We start from the raw sequence: 22887 nt of genomic DNA, 5'->3' as shown, positions 1-22887 counted from the left end.
CAGGAGAAATGCACAAAAAGTGGTCAGAGTTTCACAGAGCAGCTCAACTGATGCAGTTACAGCTGCCCACAGGACAAAGACCACATGGGATTAACTTGGCTCTGCACACACACACAAAGGGACAGCAGGAGTGGCTGGCACTGAAACTGCAGCAGGACACAGGGGTCACCCACAGGAACAGCCTGCCTGCCTCCCAGGCTGCCTCTGGAGGTGGCTCATGGTGACCTGTGATGTTCCACCCTAGAGAGCTCCCAAGGATTCCTCCTGCTCTTCAATGGAAGTGCTCAGCCCCAGACCTACAGAAGGCCCTCCTGAATCATTCTGTTTCTCAAATTGTTCATTTGGAAATGACAGAGTGGAAGGGTAGCTCCAAACATTACAGAAACCCCTTCAAACACTCTTTCTCAACTGCAAAATGTAAGACTTGACTTGGAGCAAAGACAGAGGAGGGACTAGCAGCCACAGAGAATTTCTGAAGTTCTCTGAGCCAGACACTGCTGGCCTGTGCTCACTGGCTGCTCCAGCCTGCTCCCCTTGGCCTCTCCATCTCACAACACCTGAGTCTTTTGGGAACTACTTATCTCTGCATTTATTTAGCATCTCCAGCAAAAGGGCACCCATTTCTTGTGGGCTCTGAGGATCAGCTAGTATTCACATGATTAATAAAAGGATCTTTTATTTGATATGTAGGTCTACTTCTTTGCCTGAAATGTTTTTGACTGTACTTGAAGTGTACTTGACTGCACTTTCTTGGTCAAAGATTATATGGCAATCCTGGAATCAATGAAATCTGCAAAGTCTGCTCTTTGACCCTGGAAGACAGGATTTAGGAGCTTAAAGAACCCATGTCTTTAAGTGAAACTGGATTTTTGGGAGAGCCATACACAAGGAACCTTCCAGCCCTGACATGGAGAAACCTCCATCTTGTGTTATCAGAGATGTCAGTCCTGGGGCACAGATTTTCTTCAGGACCTTCCTCAAATGCATTTATTGGAAAAGCAAAGCCTGAAAGCCAGAGGCAAGGGAACACTCACTGTCTTGATAGTAAAATGCAGAACTTGGGGATATGCATATAAGATGAGCTCCAACTTGAAAAATGCAGAGATAGAAATCCTATAGGGAAACCCTGTGGTAATGTCAGTATCCCAAGGAGGAATTCACACTGCACATAAACTGATGTGATGAACAACAACTTCTGTGCATATTTGGAACTAATTTTTATTTTTCGTTTATTGAAACAAACAAACATCAATCAGCAGATATTCCCAGCTGCATAGCTAATGTCTGAATGCAATTTTGATTCAATGGGGACTCTGTATACACAAGCTTTTCAAATCATAAAAATGTAGAGATAGGGACTTGAGTGGCTGCCAACCTGGCCTTACTCAACTGTTCCTTGGGAGCAGTTTGCTAGACAAGGAGATCTTTATGGAAACTGGAATTTAGGACAACGGACCTTACAGAGTGAGGTATTTAAATTCCTTCTTCCTTGCACCCCAAATATTAATGTATTTAACTTTAAAGATTAAAAAAAATAATTTTTTCAACGTAGATTTTGCAGTATACCAGGCATGCTAAGCACAACCAGCTCCTTTCCTTTCCTTCCCCTTCTCCTGTGATTTTCCATTCGTCTACAGAAAAGACAGAGAGTAATGCTTGGAGGTCCCAGGATGCAATTGCAAAAGGATGAAGATGGAAAGTATGTGATTGCTCCAATATTTAGCTCATTAATCTTAAAGACTCTGTTTATGCTCTAGTGCATTAATGCAAAACAGTTCTAATTGCAAAGCTGAGATAGGCATACTTCCTTTTTAGTTCTTCTCAACACAGTAGCAACTTATTATATTTCAGAAACTTCAATGTTTCTATAAACAGAAACTGTACAGAGAAACTTTCTATATGTAGCAACTATATGTCTTCATCAAGTAGGAATTAAATTTATAATAATATAAATATTGTATTAATATTTGTATTATTAATATTCCTTAAATGCTTAAGAAAATAACCCGACCAACAAATAGCAGAAATCACTTGAGAGGCTGCCCATGCTATCAATACACAGCCATGTGCTGAAGAATAAAAGAGAAGCCACTCCACAGAGACCTCCCCAACACCACTGACCCTGTGTGTCCCTGACAGTAACTCACTGGGGCACGAGCAGGGTGTGCCAGGGCTGGAGTGGGCACAGCTCACAGGAACATCCAGCAGTGCCCTGCCTGCGGGCTGGCAGCACCCCCTGCCTGGGCACAGCCTGGCACTGCTCCTCAGCAGCATCTCCTTTCCTCCCCCACTGGCATTTCCATGGGCATGGAGTCACAACACAGCATGGAGTGATTCAGGTTAGGAGGGATACCAGCAGGGTACCAAGCCCTGGCTCAGTGTAGGGTTAACTTGAAAGTTAGATCATGTTTCTTCAACAAATTGTTTTCTTCAGAGAGGGACTTACAGCAAAACAAATTATTTCACACTTTTTTTTTCCCAATAGATTGATATTAATTTCAGAGAGCAAACAGTAGTGGTCTCCCAGGTGAAACCAGTGACTAATGATGGATAACAAAGCAAACACACAGACATTGGATCTAACTTATGCAACTAGGATAAGGGATGGAGTGAGACAGATTTGGGAGCCATGCACATGTGCCCTTTCTAACCCTTCAGAGCTCTCCACTATTAACAACATGCCCAACTTGCTCAGAAAAGAGTCTGATCTAGCCCTGCAGCTCAGGCTTGGAGCTGCTGCCATCAGAGGCGTCCACAGGAGGTGCTCCAGACACCAGAGCTGAGACCTCACCCCTGCCCTTCCCCACTGCCCCCAGCAGCCTCATCCTACTGAGGCTGTGCTGCACAATACTATTTTTCCACCAGAGTTTGCTTTTTTAAGCCTGGGCAATTATGGGGGTGGGGGAGAGCTCCACTAAAAGCAGTAATTTTATGGTTATAGCATCAAGGACTGCAGAGTTGAGCAATATCCCCTGACTGTGTCTGTGTGAGCTTTGCTTGGCCCCTTGGTGCTGACATGTTAGGGTTCAGTCCTTCACTTCCATGAACATCTACTCCTCTACACAGAATTTCAAATTACCTTTCTGATGATGCTGCCTACTCCAGTCCTGCAGTAAAATATTAAAAAAATTTCCAATTCTAAAAAGAATTTCAGTGACACTTGCCAGAAGAAGAGGCCCAGGGCTCTGTTTTGCAATGAAGGCAGCTGGCTAAAGGACAGAAGACCTCATGCAAGCAAAAGTGCAACATCCATTCATGTGTTACTACAGCCATGGAGGAGAGACACAGCAGCACCAGTGGAAAAGCTTCCACCAGTCCAAGCAGAGCTTCCCACCAAGCACAAGATGCAAATCCACAGGAAGCTCCAGGTTAATTTACTTCTAGGGCTACCCAGTTTCCAGAAGACTCCCACCACCAAGGCAAGCACAGCTCCTGATAAACCACTGAAGATTTCTCTTCATTATATAATTCCTCCTCCATCTGTTACAAAAGCTGAAAACAAGCAAGAAAAAACCCAAGAGACTTCACAAGAAGGCAAACATGGCAAATGCACCTAAAAGTTGCCTCTGGTAATCAGCAACCTTTCTTGCACCAGACTCAGGTTCCCAGCAGGATGCTCAGCAACTTGCTTCAAACACGGGGGGTTTTTAAAATTTATTTTACATTTTTTTCATTAATCATTTTCTTTCATTTTACCAGAGTTTGGCTTGACAATCTGGAGTGTGATTTGCAGAAAGGCTGGTCTCTCAGCAGCTGTAACAGAGGTCAAAACAGCTGTGGTTTGAGCAAGAGCAATGTTCAACTCTCTTAAAAAAGATCTTGAGTCTGAAGAATTTCCATGTTGGAATCCCAAATGAGTCAAGAGCTTTTACACTAACTTCTCTAGCCTGCTGGCTCCTGCCTGCAGAAGGGGGACTGCTGCACACTTGCACATCTTTAAGATGCAGGGCAAGCAAACCTCCATGCCTGCCCAGCACCTGTGCACTGTTATGATGAGCACTCTGAGAAAAAACTGGTGAGGACACATTGATAATTTTGGATTCAGAGCAGGTTTTGCACAGGAGGCAATAAACAGCTCCAGGCCATGCACAGAACAAAAGGTTAAACTAAATTACTGAATAGCTGCTCATTAGCTCAGCTCTGACTGTTATATGCATTGTGTGAAGACAGCAGAGTGAGAAACAATGAATGTATCTACAGGAACATTTAATTCCAGTCATCCTTGGAGGTGAAATCTCTCGGTTGTCCCCACTTACTGTGTTTTTGTGTACACAGTGCAATGTTGAAGTGCATGAATTGAATTCATTTCAGATGAAAGTAAACTGGGAGATGTGCTCCAGGACTGCATTTAATGTGCCTCAACCTTTGGCAAATCCAATGGGATTAAAAAAGAAAATAGAAGTGAGACAAATTGGGACACGTGGCTTTACAATTTCACTCTTTTAAAACTTTTCTTTCCATGTAACATATATCTGTAAAGCATATATATGTACATATACATAAAAATTGTTTCTCAAGTCTCTGTTCTGACAAAGAAACAGATGATGCCTCAGTCACTGAAGGAAATGAAAGTGTCAATATTCTGCACATCTGCCCCGGAATTTTAGTTCTGTGGAAGAGGAAATTTAATGCAGATGGACTTGACACAATTAAGAATATCCCCTAAGCAGAAATGCAACATTCCTCTCTCACATCTTGGATCATAGGCCTGACTTTGGAGGAAAGACAATTAGCCCACTGCCACACAAGCACACTTTTCTGACTTTCTCTTCAGTGACAAGCATCGCTGTCTTCATCAGTGCTCCATGTTCAGTGGTTTCAAAACTGCTGATTATGCAAGACTGAGTCTTCCTCCCCCTTTTTTTTAAACAGATTTTGTTTGTGGCAGAAACTGTGACAACTGCACTGAACTTGGGCTGTAATCCTACAGAGAGTGTATCTTAACTTTCAGAATGTATTATTTGCCTTGCAGAAGGAATTCTGTTCTTGGAGTTGTAAGGAAAGGAGACCCATATATATGATTAGAGCTGTTTGTATATTGGGACCATGCACAGAATGTGGCAGATGAATGCTTCTCTATAATGAAATACAATGTTTTGGAGTATTTTAAAAATTATAACAACTGTATATATATACAGTTATAAATATACAAATTCTGTGTATATAGAAATATACACAGAATTTTATTAGGAGGTCTATTATCTCTCAGAAAATACCTGCATTCAAAAGTTAATTAGGTTCACATGAGAGCCAAACTGGAAAAAGAAATGCAAATCTCTGAATTGAACAGACCTATACAGAATGCTTAAGGTTGCTAGCAAGCTGTGTCCTTCCATAAACACAGTTATGTAAGCCAGTATTTGGTCAGTGACTCTCCCTAAAGTACTCATCCCTATCTTGCAGTCAGAAAGACCCCAGGAATCATCAACATCCTGATGACAACTACCAGATGTGCCCTGTGAGCCCTGCCACAAGGCACAATCAAGGAGATAAACAGCATTTCCTACACTGTGCTGTGCCCACCCTCACCCAGGCTGCTCCAGGAATGGCTCCTGCCACCTGACCAGCCACTTTGACCTTAGGAACCCTGGGAAATGAAGACTAGCAAAAATAACAGCAAAATCAACAAAGGCTCCATAATCCAGAAAATCTCACTGAAACATGGTGGCTCTGGATTTTAAATTTAGTGCCTCCAACCCTGCAAGTTCTTTTGCCTCTTCTTCTGGAGACACAAAGTATTACAGGGAGAAGAGGCTCTTGTGAATTGACACCATCATTTCTTGCTCCCTTGAGTGGCAGTACCTGGCTCCCCCAGGGGCAGATCCTGGGCTTTAGTCCAGGAGCTCCCAAATGAGGCTTTTTTAAGGAGCTGCACCTCCCTCCCTGCAGAGTGTCCCTCTGGACAGCAGTGACAATGGCATCAGCCCCCTGAGGCGCTCTGGGCTTTCTCTGACAAGTCTGTGACACTAACCATGCTGTAAAGGTCAGCATTTCCATTTCTCCTTTTTCAGAATCCTGGTCTTCCAGGAGATCTTAAAAGGGACCTAAAGAACAGACTTCTCAGATGGTGAAAATTTTTTTGTTACCAGACTCTTGACAGGATCTGTAATTCAAGAGTCCAGGTTGCATTTTACTGCACTCTGAAGTACAAAAGGAATGAAACCAATGAACCAGTCCACAGCCCATTTTCTGTAGATACAAAATTCATCATTACTGGTCTCCTGAAGAGTGTAAATGCATTTGCACCGTTCTTCCAAACAGGCAGGACAACAGTAAGAACTGAAAGTTCAGTCTCTTCTTCTGCTAGAGATTAAGAATGATTTGTCTGTGTGTGGATCTCAAGCTCCCAAAGCTAGTAAAAGACCCTTGCAACTACTTCTCAGAAATATTCAATTTAGTATGTCCTTACTTTCTGACACTGTAAATAAAGTGTTCAGCAAACTGAAAAATTCTCTACACCACTCTGAGCACAACATCATAGTAGCTCTCAAATTCTGAAGACAGTCTGCAACTTATTAGCATAAAATACTGCTAAAAATGTTACTTGAAATTAAAGGTGACACTGAAATGCAACATGAACTGTGAAGAGGAATGGGAGGAGTCTTGAGGGGAGGAACATCAGGTGATGAAGAATGCATATTGTTATTAAAACAGCAAAATATCTAGTCTCATTTTGCAGATAAATATCAAGTGTTATTTGTCCTGATGCCTTGAGAGGCTACCTAGAATACAGGCTAGACAGAGTTAAAGGAATAAATAGGGATTTATTCAAAAGGCTTTCAAAGGATACACCTTGGGCAGAACAAGAGCCTGGCCAAGGCTACAGCCAGGATGGACAATGGATCACAGAGTTTCACACTTTTATAAGTTTTGGCCCATTTCCATATTGGGGTTAACTGTCCAATTACAGCTCCAGGTTATGCAGTCCCATCCTCCCAGTTTGCTCTCCTCAATTCCGTGTTGTTTACAATTTCAGGCCTGAAGCTGCAATGGTGTCCTCAGCTCTCAGGCTGGAAAGGATTGTTTTGTCTGACTGAACTGTGAGGAGAACCTGCTAACACTCTATATGAAGCTCAGAGTTCTACACTAATGCACAATCTGGAAAATATGAAAGCTAAAACCTAAGACATCACTCCCTTGCAAAGTGCTCAAATCAACAGAGCTGCTGCCAGCCTGTGTAACAGGAAAATTGCTTCTGTTCCAACAGGCAATCCACAAAGCTCAGGCACTCAGAGCCTGATGACTGAAGACTAATACAGCACATTTAAAGGATAAGTGTGCTTTGTGCATTGAGTACATTCTTCTTGAAGATGTTCCATTAGTAATACTGAGAAATGCTCAAGTACCTTCACCAGTGACAAAATCACAGCAGCAGCTAGCTCTAAAACATTTATTTGCTGGCCTGAGAGCAGAATGGGAGAAAAATAAGGTTTTCATTAAGGCAGACAGTTGTTTCAAATGAAAATGTGTATTTGTTGGATCAGTTTGCCTGCAATTTAAAGGCATACAGTGAAGTACCCAATAGCCAGTGCTTTTGAAAGCTTTTTAAGGCTAATTATCCTTCCCAAAGATGCACACTCCATCCCTTTCTTCAATAGGATATTTCTATTGTGCCTACACATAAAATGCAGAAGGTACTTGAAACAAACTGAAGCACAACATGTGCTCACACGAACTCTGACTGCAGCATTTGGCAGAAGCTTCCTGAAAAGATGGCTGTGTGTGTCAAGACACATCTGAACAACAACTGTCATCATTACTGGTTTCATGAAGAGTGTAAATGCATTTGCATCATTCTTCCAAACAGGCAAGACAACAATAAGAACAGAAAGTAGATGAAAGGAATTAAAAATAAATAAATATTAAAGTATCATATTAATTGTATTAATAATTGTTTCTATGTTATGCCTTTAAAAGTGTATGGAAAATGTTGTGTATACATTAGAAGCTGCTTAACCATGGAAATTAATTTTATCATCTTGTTCCCTTTCTAAAATGCAAACATAATTGATCTGACGGCCTGAATGCTGCTACCAAAGCTCAGAACTCCTGCTGGCAGATGTTTTACCTGGCTTGATTGCTGCCATGACAGCCCTTGAGGCCTTCAGCACTGCCTCATAGATAGCCCTCTGGTCAGCTGTGAACTTGCCATTGGCAGGGAAGGTGCAGGTGATGTCAGAGCTGTAGCAGTAATATTCTCCTCCCATATCAAACAGGCTGAAAAGGAAACACAGGGGAAAGAAATGAAAATTTAGTTCCAAAGAAATAGTAGAACATGGTGGTAGAACATTTGTCTTGCTCTGTGCTCAATAACATCTACATTTTGGTAGATCACCAAATAATTGCTATCACATTCTGCTGCAGCTGATCACCAAATCACTGCTTGAACCCTGTTCTGAGTAAAGCAGGATGACAGTCCCTTGGAATCCCCTGGCAGAAGGGTTTCTGCATTCCATATGGCTTAAAGGGACACCCTTATGGGCTGTGCTGGTCAGGATGGGAATGCTCAGAGAACACAGAAAGGGAGATTAAAAGTACATGAAAAATCCACTTTAGGCTCCTCAGTTCCAGTTTCTAGGAATTCTTCTCAGAAGAAAAAACATATCCTTTTTTCTTTCCTGAAAAATGCTAGCACCACATACAGCATCCAGCTTCCAATACAGAATTCCACTTAACAGAGAAATGTTAATGGAACAAGGATTATGGAAAGAGCCAACCATAAAAGTACACACAGTACAGCTCTCTGCATCAGAGGCAGAAGAAAGAAATTATGCAGTGCTTTTTTTATGGGGCCAAAGAACCTGGCTTACCCCTTGAGAAGTGTATTTATTCTATACATGACTAAATGACTCACCACTGATTGCTCAGCTGCCAGAAATCAAGCTACAAGAACAGCAAGTGGGACTCTGCACCCTTGTGAGGACTATGTGAGACATTTGCAGTACCATGCTTCTCAAGCCTGCTGGATAAGGCATTGCAGTGCCTTCAGAAGGATCAGAAATCAGTAAATAACCAAATAACCATTTGGACCAGACAACACTTGAGCAAATAACCCCTTTGGTTCATCATGTATTGATTGCAGGAAGGCACATTTTACACACAAGATTTTGATCTTGATACAGTATTAGTGTGACCTCCTGATTTCGGTGGTAATGAGTCAGAGTTGAAATCTGTGAATTTAAGTCTTCTTCCAACCACCCCAAGGAAATCACCATAAGAAAAATGATTTTCCTTCACTGTGCTTGAAAACCTTGGAGTTTTCCTCCTCTTGCTGCTGTTTCACAGCAGGGTCAGTCAGCAGCACAAGCAGAAGGCAGGGCACTCCTCTGGGGCACCCTCTCTGCCACTGAGTCCTAATTACAGCAGCAATGAGGAAAACTCTGCAGTGTGGCTCTGTCCCCAAGCAGCATGTGTGACTAGGTAAGGATAAATATAAACTACCACAGAAATTGCTATCACACTCTGCTGTAGCTGATCACCATTTCCAACACAACTGCACCAAAAGCAATGCACAGTGAGTAAACAAAGGCAATCATGAGAAAACTGAAGAATATTTCAGCAGGGCTAGGGCTCTTCTTGCTTCATTGCACACACAGCCACATGAAGATTTACTCCAAGAACTTTTAAAATCCATGCTACAATTTCTTCCATGAACAAATCTCTGCCCTGAGTGAGTCTCTGCCCTGCCTGGAGTCTTTGCCAGCCTCCCCAGACTGGGCAAGGCTCAGCTGCAGAGACTTGCAGGACTGGAACATCAGGAACTGCCCCAGTGGCTGCAGCTGCACGAGCCTTAAAGCTGCAGCAGCAGCTCCTCAGGAGAGAGCTCAGAGAGAGAGCAAAGTTATCTGTGTTACCAGGCTGGTGCACACACCACAGTCATTCACCTAAATATGGAATATGGAAAGTTAAATCAGAGATTTTCTAGTTGAAAAGAGATCCAAAACAGCCAGCAAGTGTCAGGGTGAAAAAACCACGATTGGCCACCAGAACAGAAACTGTAAACCAGCCTGGCCAAACCTCAAAATCAGAAACCCCATCAACACTGCCTAAGTTTTGATTTTATGGTTAGACTCACTTCTAAAAATCACTAAAGATGTGCATAAAAAAATCTACAGACACAGAAAAGTAGTGTCAGCAGCAACTGGGAATCATGGAAGAAGCTGCTACATGCTGTAATGTACCAACAAGAAACAGACCAGTTCTGAACCTTTGAACCCATCCCAGACTGAGCCTTTCAAAGTCCCAAATCAAGTTTCAAGATGCTCTGTGGGCTCTGCAGCAGTTCTGTGGCCTAACTGTTGCACTTACAAGTGCAAATGCCAATTCAGCAGGGTGACACTAAAGCTGTGACAACTTGAGAACTCCCTGAACATGTCTACTGGAAATTGCTATGCTTTGTGTATTTTATTGTATATTTTACCCTGCAAAGTAGTTATTCTGAACTTACCAGAGGCAGAATTTTACCTATGTCTTTAACCTTACAATTATCAGCATTTTCTCAAACCCATTCATCACTCAGTGGCTGTTAAATAATTTTTGAATTACAGGAGAACTGAATGGAAAAAAAATATCACAAAGCTGCTGGTACACCAAAACACGGCTCACAAGCTTGGAAGCACCATTTGTTCAGGTCTCTTGGCTTCCAGACAAGAGGAGACATGAGGGAAGATGATCTTTCAAATTCCACCACAGACCATCCAGCCTGTATGCTTCAGTGAGAAAGCATCCAAACCAAATGGGACATCTGGGAGATATTTTGGCTCTTATCAGGAATTCTCTTCCATTTAACTTCAGTTGGGAACATATCCATTAGCAAAAATGTTGCCCAAGACATGGAAATAGCCAAAATATTGTAGTTATACTGAGAAAATAATGGGAGCCTGAGAAGATCCCAGTTTCATGTATTTGCTTGCCAGGCAAAATAAATGGTGAAGCACATTTATATCAAATCAAATAAAATGCTTGACAGCTACTATCTTTTCCTGTTGACTAACCAGAAAAAAAATTTGTAAAGGAAGGTTCCTTATAAAAAGCACATTTATTTTACACTGAAATTAGATGGTAAATTGAAAAAGATACTACTAGTGCATTCTAGTTTGTTCTCAACTGCATGTACAAAATTACCTGTCTGGTAGTGTGGTCTTAAGAGGGTCACATACAGAAACAACTACTTAATGTTATTTGGACTGTTATCAAATGCAGCAGCAATATAAACAAATTAAATGCAGAAATGAAAACAGGCCTACAGGCATCTTGATCTATAGCTTACCTCTTCAGAGCTGTTTAAAAACAGAACAACATATGCAATAATACCATAAACATTCACCAAACCCTATCACATCTCCCTTTTAGATGAATTAAGTGCTGCACATGTAGCAGCCTGTGTATGTCATCATTACATATACATTGCATATACTTTCCATTTTGTATGACAAAACTGTGAGTTCAGTTTTCTGCTGAATTATGGAAAACTTCATTCTAAAAATACCCTTTCACCACTCCTTCTGCAGCAAGAACATAATTGTGAATTGCTGATTTCAATGAGATGATAAGGCTGAGGCTGTCAGGTTTCTGAGGCATTGGAAAGGGATGCTGATCAGAGGAGTGATGCTGACCAAAGTGAGACATATTGGGTTTTATGTCAAACTGTTCATTGATTCAGCTTGGAGCTCAGGAGGCCAGCTCAATCTCTTTCAAAGCCTTCTGAGAGAAAGCTGGTCCTGCTTTGCATCATTTTGTTGTGAGCAAAAGCAACAAACACCTTTATTTCAGGGTGAAAATGATAATGTATAAAGCAGATTTAACAGCCAGAAGACCTGAGCACCCCATGGAAACTCTATGCTACTGTTTCAATTTATTTCCTAGAACAATCAGGAAGCCATACCGTAAGTAAAAGATGCATAGCAAAAACAGTCTAAACTTCCTGGAATTATGGACATAGCTCTCCCAGTGGAGGCTTCAGTTCTGTGTGTGTACACAATCCTTGCTACAAAGCATTGCAAAATACTGTAAACATTACTAACTAAAACTGAGCAATGTAAAATATAAGAAAAATCAGATAACATGCCAGTTGTTCTACTGACAGAATGAACCAGTAATCCAACATTAGCCAACAGCATTGGAATACAAGGTTCCTTCTGCCTGCTTTATAAACCACCTTCAAAAATAACTAACAGCATTTAATTACTTTCACAGGGAAAAACACAAACCCACAAGTTTAAATCATTTTGCACATAAACCAGTATCATAGTCAAAAAGAAGGAGACGTGTGTGACATGCCACAGCAGTGCAGACAGGCTTGGCTGGACATGCCCCTCCTCAGAGCAGCCCTTCCCAGCAAGTCCCTGCAGCATTCTGCCATGCACAACACAACTGGGGCTCTGCTCCCCGCGCAGGAACCCAGCAGGGAAGTTTGGAGGAAATATTTCAAGTCCTGTCAATTTTAAAATGAATACAGGTTTGTAAGTCAGTGCTGGAACTGAAACACAACGTGATGCACAAAAGCTCCTTTCCCCTCCTTTCCCTCTGAAACAAAACACATGAGTAAGACATGGCTGTGTTACTTTCACAGAATATTGGCACCACAAAATGCAGATTTATAGTTACATTTCTTGCTTTCAAGCCAAGAAAAATAATATGCATTTTGATATTGATTTTAGCTTTCTTAACCTTTGACTGTGAAGCACCACGAACACTTTGTGTAACACTTTAAATTTGAACACTGTGGACTATAAAAAGTCATAGTTCTTTTCTTCATAAAGTCACTGTATACCATTTTTCAAAAATAAAGCATCATCCTCCTTTAAGCATGTGTTTTACTTTTATAGGCTTGCTGACACTTTTATTGTCAAATAATTTGAAACTGCCAGGCAATGAAGCAAATTATGGCCAATATCACAATGGGAAGCAATACTTTATTTGGGATATCTGAGCCATGTGTAGGAATTGTTATGATCCAAGCACCAACCCAACCCAAAGACAAGCTCTCGCAGGCATTTTTCGGGAAGCCTACATCTACTCCCACATAAAGCTGTCACCTTCCTGTTCCACAGAGCTGCTTGATCTGTACACTCAGAGCTGGATCTCCTCATGGTTATAAAAGAATTACTCTTGTGCAGCTGTTAACGTGGCAGAGTGATGACTGGGGTGAGACCCAGGTGGATGTCCTTGCGCAATGCACCCCGACCCAGTGTCCCACTGAGCATCACCCACCTGCAGCCCAGCTCCTCCCCAGTCTGTTCTCAGGACAAAATCTTCCCTTCCCCTGGCTGGGTTTGCAACACTAGCAATTAGAAAACTGGTATTGCCCTATCTTACAGTGCCCTCCTCACTCCTCAGGTTAAACAGGTGTGAAAACTGAAGCACTTCACTCAGCAACACTTACTGTGGTTTTAGGGGTTGGAGCCATTACTAACCAACACACCAATGTAATGGTGCCAGCCAGTTTTAGGACAGCAGGAATAAAGGTACACACAGTTTTGTCTTCCTCTTACTGCCATAAAAGCAAGTCACCCCCAGCTGGAGGTTTAAGCTGTGTGATCTCAGCACACTCTGCTCTGAGTTCACAGAGAGCACTCTGTGCTTTACACCTCATGCACCAATTAAATCCTTAAGTATTCACACACTCACAAAATCCAACTGTTTGTTTGGTTAAACATTTCTAAGGCAATTCCAAGCTTAAGGGAACTAGGTATCAGCATTTCTATGAGATATGTTTTGGAAACAGGCCAGCTGATGTGGAAATAGGGTGGTTTAATAGGAGACCACAAGAATGAATTAATGTAAATGATATGACAAGGAAGAAAACAGAGAGATAAGTGACACACACTCTTTCATACATTTGCATCTTAACTAGCCAAGAGTTATCAATTAAAAAAGCAACACCAGGTAAGATAAGATCACAAACCCCAAGAGAGAATTGGGACAGCATAGTGAATAGTCCTACCCTGCTCAGGAAGAGGTTTTTTGAGAGAAGCCTTGCTGTTACCAACTTCCATCTGACATGGCAGACAAGGAACTTGTACTGGCTCTGTCTTGAAGCCAGGCTTGGCTCACTGGTTTAAAGCCAGCTTTTTGTCATCAGCGCTCCTGGAGTCAAGAATAACCTTTAAAAAGTGTTGGAGAATACTTTTTGTGTAGGAGATTTGATTCTGGGTATTCACAGGAAATCAAGTTTTTGTTTAAGCCTCCTGTTCAAAAGGAGAGGCTGCAGCCAGCCAGGTAAATGTACTTACACTGCATGGCTGCTCTCCACCCAGCTGCAAGTCAGCTAACCATGGGCTCCCACACTTGCTGTTTCTCCTCAACTCTTTTCATCTTGTCTACCCTCTCCATGACTTTTCTGTCATTGCTCATCTTGTACCACTGTCTCACTTCACAGGCTTTCCCAAACTATCTCAAAGATTAAGGGAGTTTTGTCTCAAACTCTTCTCACAGAAGATGACAAAATCCACCACTAACTAAGCTTTGCTCAGTTAGAGTGTAATAAAAATAACTATCTCTGTCTACTCTGAATTTTGAAGGAGAGAGGACTGCCTGCCTGGATCTCTACAATTCCACCTACAGAGACTTCAGTGGCTGTAGCAAGAATAGAGAAAAGTCTGAGCTGGCTGGATTAAAAATAAAAAGAAAATAAAACAACTGAACACAAAAGCTTCAGTGGGTGTTGGTGCCCGCACTGCTCAGGGTTTCCCCTCACTGTCACACAGGACACAGAATCAGAGAATCAGAGAATCTGGCTCACAGAATCAGAGCAGCAGTGTGCTGGGGGGAGCTGTGCCCCTGCTCTGCTGCTTCAGCCCTGATGCTGACAGAAAACCAACAACAAAACCACAACCTTACAATGGTTTGTGCCAAGCAGACCTTCAGATCCATTCCTCCCATAGGATATGGAATCTAAATCTCACTGAATTTACCAATGAGCTGCATGCAAGAGCTGGTTCAGTAAACACCCATGTACACTAGTAAGATTGCTATTTTCACCACAGGCTAAGAAGGAGTCCCTTGCTTACAGCATTTATGTCTTGAATAAATCTAAGATGAGATCCTTAAGTTTCTGCACTAAAACAATCAATTTCCATGACAAAATATAAGCTCTCCTCTATCCCCATGCAGTTTGCATTAATGCCTTCTTAAAAATATTAAGTTTGCCCAGAGCAAAGAGCCAAAAAATGTCCAGACTGGCTTGTTCACAGATAAATTCGCCCCAAGTGCCATTCTCAGAGTTTCAGCTAAAGCAGAGGGATGTTTCTGATACAGAGGGGCTGTACACAAATCACAAGTACTGGGAACACCATACTGGGCTGGGGGAAGGAGCAGTGAGGGCTCCAGAGGATGCAGAAGGCAGCTGCAAACCTCAGCCAGATCCCTCTGACAGTGTGCCAGAGAGCAGGAGCAGGCTCAGGGGAAGTTCTGATGACAGGGTTACCTATCTGACTTGTCTTTTTGCTGAGTGGATGAGTTCTTTTTTCTGTCTTTACTGCCCTAATTATTATCCCTTTTTAAAAGATACATTTACTAAGCCTCTCAAGTCACTCTCTTCAGCAGTACTCTCTTTAGCAGAGACAATTTGCTGAAAAATCAGCAGAGGTGGCAGCAAACTCCAAGTTCTGGCTAGTTTCCATCCATGAGGAGCCTCCCCACTGCAAAGGCAGTATCTGGGGCACTTATGGCTGCAAATGACTGCTCCAACAGGGAGCGAGGAAACCAGAGCTGCAGGAAGAGAGGGAGCATCCAGGGAGAAACCTGGAAGCAGCTGCCTGCTTCCCAATCAACACAACAGCAGCAAAGCTCACAGGCTCCTCACCAGGATGTGTCTCACCTGACAGGGTAAGAACAGCACAGCTCCATTTGGAAGTCACTGAATGGCTGCAGTTGACTAAACCAGTCCATTTCTAGATGTCTGCTGACAAGTGGGAGGTACTGAAAGTGAATTGTAAAAGTTGGATACTTCCAAACCAGGCCATGATTCTTGGGTGCTGGCAATCAGAACTGCAAGGCTTGGCTTCCAGCAGCTGTGTGTGGGCACTCTGACCTGTGCTGCCCTGACAAACAGCCACTGGAGAGCAGCTGAACACGTGAAGGGACAGATGTTACTTCATGATCTTACTGTAAATATTGTCACGTTTTCTTACGTGTGTGGGCATGCTCACACACATGTGCCCATGAAAGTAAAACACTTTCAATGTTTTCCATGATGAAAACTGGGCCAGTGTCCAATAGGTTTTTTGTTGATTGGTCAAGCAACCTCCAAATTATCAGTTCTCCAATGGAACACAACACACAAGAGCTTTAGAATACTCTATAGAAGCTGACAACTGAATGAAAAACCCCTGAGAAGAAGTTGCTAGCCTTTCCATGGGCATGTCCAAAAGCTCAAGCTAAGTGCACAGCAGTGAAGACAGCAACCAGTATTTCCAAAAAGGAGGCTGCCTATTGCCCAGCTGAGCAGGTTATTTTGCCTGTAAGAACATTTCTTTCCTGTTTGAAGGAAACATCCACTCCTCATGGCAGCACCTGAACTGGAATTGTAGGCAATTGCAATTAGGAATAGTCCTGCCCTGAACAGGGGCTCATAAATAAGTAATCCATAAGCAATTGTGTGAGTGTTAAAATAAACCCCCATCTGAGGCTCTACCAGACTGTGCCCCTGCTGTGGGCAATGAGATTCTCTGGACAGACACAAGGGAAGAATGGACACTGACCTGACACAAGCACTGGGAATCACCTCTGCTTCAGGGCCAGCACACAGAGCTTGTGCTGGGGACTTGGAGTGGTTTAAAAGCCAGGCAGACTCCCACTAAAACTGCATTTTGACCTACCCAATTCACTTCCCCACACCAAGGAAAAGGATTTTGCTACTGAATTCCATCCAGCACAAGCAACATCCATCAAAAGTACTTCTATCACACTGCATGTGTGTTTGTGTTAAAGACCACCACAAAAAGTACATTACAAGTCCAACAGCAGCCAGTTTTTTTTCAGAATATACTGGGGAATGCTATGCTAAAACTATGACAGATAAAACTCACAGCTGACAATTAAAAAGACATTTCACATACATTATAGACAGCAAAAATTACAAGGCAGACTATAATACAGCACTTAAAGAAAAGCTAAAATTTGTTACAGCAAACACACTACTAATACTTAGTGATCTGAGCTTTGGTGAATAGGCTTATTCTTATTTCTGACAGAAAGCAACCTCACAGCCTGAATTAACCAGTACTAACAGAAGCCATTCAATTACAGCAAAATTATTGTTAATTCTAGCAAATACATTTCTCTGTTTTTAATCAAATTCAATTTTTCTGAATTAGCATAAAATTAATATAGTCCATAGGTACAACAAAATGAAAAATACCTACACTGGATGAAAACAGTAAATATTAATCAAACCAGAGGAATCAGGCCAAAGGAATTATTCCAGAAATGGATAGCCAGTTAATTTTGCAATCAACCAGTAAGTAGCAGCAATGTACTTTGTATTATTATTAGAAACAAAGTCATTACTACCAACAAGCTGTTTCAAAACTGCAGACTGAAAAGTTAAAGCTAACCATAATTTTTGCATATTATTACAGCACTGAACTTCAAAATGCATAAAAGTGCACAAGGCCAAATGAAAATACTGGTCCCACCCACATAAAATGGTTGAGCATTTACATCTGACACATGAACATCCTGAGATCTTACAAGCTGTGCTTTCAAGAAGTAATAAATACAATATTTTGTACCATAGGATAGATGGTTTTAATAGCAGACACTGAAGAACTTGGGTTGGAAAAAGAAAGACTTCTATTATCTGATGGAAAGAAGATCAGTTCCTGCTTTTAAAATACAACATTGCCCCCACCTGGACAAATGAGTTTTGGTTCTAGGTTGATATTAGTATTGTGCAACTTGATAAAATACTGAGAATTCCAAAAAGAGTTTGAAAAACAGATACAGCAAACTTTGATCATCTTTTCTGGTACACTTTTTTCAAGCTCACGTAAATATTTTCTTGATTTACTGAAAATTTTCCAATATTTTCCTGAAATAAATGACAGCCTGAAAATATCTTCCTGAAATAATGATTCAGTCCTCAGAGAAAGTCTTACACTTATTCTTCCAATGAAGAGAATAGTGCATTTCCTACAAATAATAGTGCATTTCCTACAAATAAAGCTGTACAATATTACAATAAATATGTGACTATAGTTTCAATGCAATATCTATACTGCACATGCATGGTGTCTGCATATATAAAAGATAAATACATATGGATTATACATGAATTGACAAATCTTTTCATTATAGAATACTGTGTATTATGCTTTGAGGTCAAAGGATTAAAATCAGCAAAGTAACTTTTATTTTAGCTGATAGAAGGCTTAGTCATGAACAACTGAATCTGGCAGGCTCTTGCATGAAGCCACTTTCTTCTGTGATATTCTTCACAGAATCACAGAATAGGCTGAGTTGGAAGGGACACAAAAGGACCATCCAGTCCAGCCCCTGTCCCTGCCCAGACCCCCAGCAATCCCCCTGGGCATCCCTGGTGTCCAAAGTCCCTTGGAGCTCTGGCAGCCTCCAGTGCCCATTCCCTGTGAGCCTGGGCAGTGCCAGCACCTCTGGGGGAAGCAGAACCTTTCCCTGATCTCCAGCTAACCCTAACACACACCCTGGAGTGACCAGCCACCCCAGGGAGGTTAAAAACTGTCCTTTCTCCCTTTTAGCCATTAAAAATAAACAGCCCCAAACATTCAACATCTTCCCTCTCTGCTTCATCCAGAACAGACTTCCCCAACTACCTGCACTTGCAGCCAGGAAAAACTCCCTGTGATGAACAAATCCTCTGAAATGACAATAGGAGAGTGCTAGGAGGATCTTTTGAGAGCACCACAGGTAATAATACAAAGAAAACACCAAAAGCTACATGCAAGTGCCAAATGGAAGGAAACAAACCCAAGTCTGACAGCTCGAGCAGAATGCAAGCATGTAGAGGCAGTGCTCCCAGAGGGCTGCTGAGTGTTTGCTCTGGCAAGGGCACGATGTTACCAAAATGAAAACTTGGGCAAAGCTCCCTTCTCTCCACAGCTCTTCTTTCAGTGCCCCCTGCTGTCAGTATGATTCTGATGGCTTAAATTTGCACTGGGATATTAAGGAAAGAAGTAGAAACAAAAATATGCCTCAGAGTTAAAGCATTCAGATAAAGGCTTTCTGCAATTCTAGACAGTTTTCCATATCCCCAGCTCTATCATTGACTCAGCAAATAGCCATGCTTGTTGATACAGCCAAGACACACTTAAATCATTTAACATTATACAAAGGTTGGACTTTTATGACAGATGTGTTTGGTTTTGCGACACTTACAAAGTTTTCTAGTACCTGAAAGCAATAAAACTATTTCCAGGTAAAACTTGTTTTACTGTCATCCACAGCAGTGATGGCACATCATGAGAACAGCATTGAGAGAGATTCTGTTTCACCAAGGACACTGTACTGTCATTGAAATCTATAAATTATTTCAATAAAATAAGTAATCAATAAGCAATTATGTGAATGTTAAAATAAACAGTCAAATAAAATGAAATCCATCCTCTGATTATCCAACCTGCTTCTATTTAAACTTCTAAAAGCTAGTTTTATTTTATAAATAATAGACAGTCTCACTGTGAATACAAGGTTAATGGATTCTCTCCTAGGTCTGCTACACTTCCCAAGCAGTTGATGCTGGTTGTACTCCCCTTATTTATGCTTTCACCTCAGTCCTCTTCATAAATCACACTCTGGCCCTGGCTCCAGGGAGGAGCAGGGCCCCCTGCAGCTGCCCCAGCCCAGGTGAGTGCCTGTGATCCTTGGGGTCTGCTCTTCATTAACACTGTAACTGAGGAGGATATTTCAAAATATTAAATTTTTTTTTCAGCAGAATAGACAATTATTTTCATTATTTTGCAAAGCCAAAATGGACCTACTAACCCCCAAAAATGTTATTAAGTGCTTGAAGGTCAGTGAACCTGCCTATGAGAGTTGTTTCCAAAGTGCTGAATTTTCACTGAGGTACATTTGGCAGATGCCATAAAAACACCAAGACCTGCAACCCGTGACACCTGCAGGAAGGCACCCCAGGTAAGAGCTGTATCTATTTCAGCTACACCTGATTTCAGTTAAATCAGGCTGATTTTCTTACATTTCTATGATTTAAGTGTAAGCCTCATCATGAAGAATCAATGTTTAATTTAGGATCACAGAAGCATTTTTTATTTGCCAAACACTGCAGGAGCCCTGCTGATCAACTGCAACAGAACAATCAACTCCTGCCATGAGTTTGGCACGTGGCACTGCCAGGAAACCACAAAGTCAGCCTGCCAGAGCCAACAATGCAATAAACTCCAATTTTACTCAGAAACTACTCAAATCAAAACATAAAATATACACTTCAGGTTTCTAGAACAAACCAGCAGACTGCAAAGGTGAGCAGAGACGTCTGCCCTGCCCCTTCCTGATGCTCATTGTTGTCCCCTCCCTGCCCTCTCTCCCCAGCCAGGGTGTGACCCCTGCAGGGCAAGGGCAGCAGGAGAAAGGAGGACTCAAGGCAATTTGCTTCCATTATTTTTAAGGAAGCTTTAATTTCTCAGGTGGCAGATGCTGATTTGTTGAGCCAACACTTATCACTGAAGCACACTGGCTCCTACTGAACTGGATGCTGTTTCCCAGGGTCAGGTCAGCACTTCCAGCCAAAGTCAGGGATCTGTTTAGGAGAGCTGAAACCAGAGTTCCCACCTCCCACAGGGGCCCTGTAACCAATACTGACCCAACATCTTCCTGCAGCGTGAACAGAAGCCAGCTGCTCATGAGACATTTACCATGTGGGGCTGCCATTCTCTGAGCAGGACTCCCAGGTGCACATTTGATTTGTGCCTAAAGGACTCAGCTCTCTACTCCTTCTATTTATTTGGGTTATTGTCTTCTTGAGTAGCAGCTTTCAATTTCATTCTACTCCTCACCAAACTCTGAAAGACCTTTGGTTTTCCAAAATGCTGGAAGCCTCTTGTGTGCAAGGCAGGAGATTGCAAACTACAACAAGTATTTAGCTTGTGACTCCCCTTTGCCCACTACCAAATGCCTCAGTACAGAAACAAAAGGGTCTTGGCATACCATTAGTAATGCAAAACCTGGAGAGGATGCAGTGAACCTCAGCCCAGGGCTCAGCTCCAATCCAAGCTGTCAGAGCTTTAATATGACAGAAGAAAATCAGAATTTGTGAACAGCATGGCCATACATCATCACTGCCAGCTGTGATTTGCTACATTCCAAGTAGAAGATTTTATTTAAAGTTAATAGTGAGTAAAAGGGCCAAGTGCCTACAATGGTGACTCAGCCTACCCCATTTATCTGGATGACCTTTATGGTCACAGAAACAGGCACCTGCTTAGGGAAAGTGTTTGGTTTAGAGCAAATTGATAATTTCCATGTTCACCACAGAATGCTATAGTACATGAATCATTTATACAAAATACTGATTTGGTGCTATTGCAATATTTGCTTTTAATATCCATACCAGTTAAATATCTGTATCCTGAACACCTAAACCTCCCTAAAAATACTGATTTCTTTCTCTGTCAATCACAGTGCTTTGTGTTAGACAGCTATTTCAATATTTAACAGATTGAAAAGGATAGCCCTGCTTAGCAAGACAATGTGTATTAACAAGGAGTGCCAGAAGTTCCCTTGACAGTCCTTTGTTTTGCACTGGGATCTTTTAGTGCTGGAGCTGTACCTATAAAAAGTGTGGATTATGATGCACTCTCAGAGATATAATTCCATACCAGCTTCTTACAGAAGCAATAAACCCACTTGATACAGGTTAATTTAAGAAAAAAAACATCTTAAAGCCAGGCTTTTCTAAACCTTCCACAGCTTTTGACAAAGAAGTCAGAATAACAGCCTTAAAAAAGAAATAAAAATGCAATAGCACAAGTGTTTTGGCCTATGATCTTCTTTTAACAATTAAATCCTTGTTACTTACACTTTCTAAAAAGCCAGTGATGCATGCACTCAAGCATTTCACAGAAGCAAAGCCTTAGTTTTCCAAATGTGTTTTTTCTAATATTCAGGTGCTTAGTTGACTTATTTATGATACTTACTGCACTGCTTTGTACATAAAAATACTGAGCTGCACATTTCTGCAAAACCCATGAATGTTATTCATATCCAGCAAGTAATGTTAAGAAAAAGACATGAAATTCTACAGAATAATTTATTAAAAATCACACCAAATTCCCACTCTCCCAATTCTATTACATACAACTCTATGAATAGTTAGATTAATGTTATGCCAAAACGCTGGCAGAAACAGAAATAACCCTTAAAATACTCTTTTTCATCAAGAATAAAAGTCTATTTTTTCTCCATGTTCAGGGCTTTCTAACACTATCCAACAGAGGGCTCCCCATAGCTATTTAAAAACTTAATTGAAAGCCAATATACAAATGCTAATAGACAAAGACAAATCAGCACACTGTCATTTTAATGCCTCCTCTGTATGCACACACACACCCTTCCACACCCAAATTAGACATTTGTGAAGTCCCACAGTGAAACCACTCAGAATTTGTATGCTGCTCATGCATGCTGCACCTCAAGACTTTTTCTGAATCATTATTTTTAACTCTGGAAAATAAGTGTGTTTTTAAATTGTCTTTACAGAAATTAAATCACTTTTTCTTATTATTGCTTTATTCCCCCTTGAGATAAATGCTAAGAAGCCAATGTGGAGCAGAGTCTGCTCTTTGAGTGCCAGCCAGGGAAGGGCAGGGCAGTGGCTGGAGCCTGGCAGGTGCCCATGTGTCACATTCACATCCTCTGAAAAATCCCTTTGCCCAGGATTTTGCTCCTGGGAAG

General features: G+C 41.6%; 1 protein-coding gene across 1 annotated transcript in view; it reads right to left on the bottom strand.

Annotated features, from left to right (window-relative positions):
* The window catches only part of PEPD (peptidase D), a 152138-nt gene that overhangs the window by 32841 nt on the left and 96410 nt on the right, over positions 1-22887 (bottom strand). Inside the window, exon 12 of the mRNA XM_058033921.1 lies at positions 8069-8217. Coding sequence (XP_057889904.1) covers positions 8069-8217 — 149 coding nt within the window. The remainder of the gene's footprint in view (positions 1-8068; positions 8218-22887) is intronic.

The sequence above is a fragment of the Melospiza georgiana genome, chromosome 14, assembly GCF_028018845.1.
Source record: "Melospiza georgiana isolate bMelGeo1 chromosome 14, bMelGeo1.pri, whole genome shotgun sequence".
Lineage (NCBI taxonomy): Eukaryota > Metazoa > Chordata > Aves > Passeriformes > Passerellidae > Melospiza > Melospiza georgiana.
The sequence above is the reverse complement of the archived record's forward strand: the minus strand, read 5'-3'. Positions and strand labels throughout refer to the sequence as shown.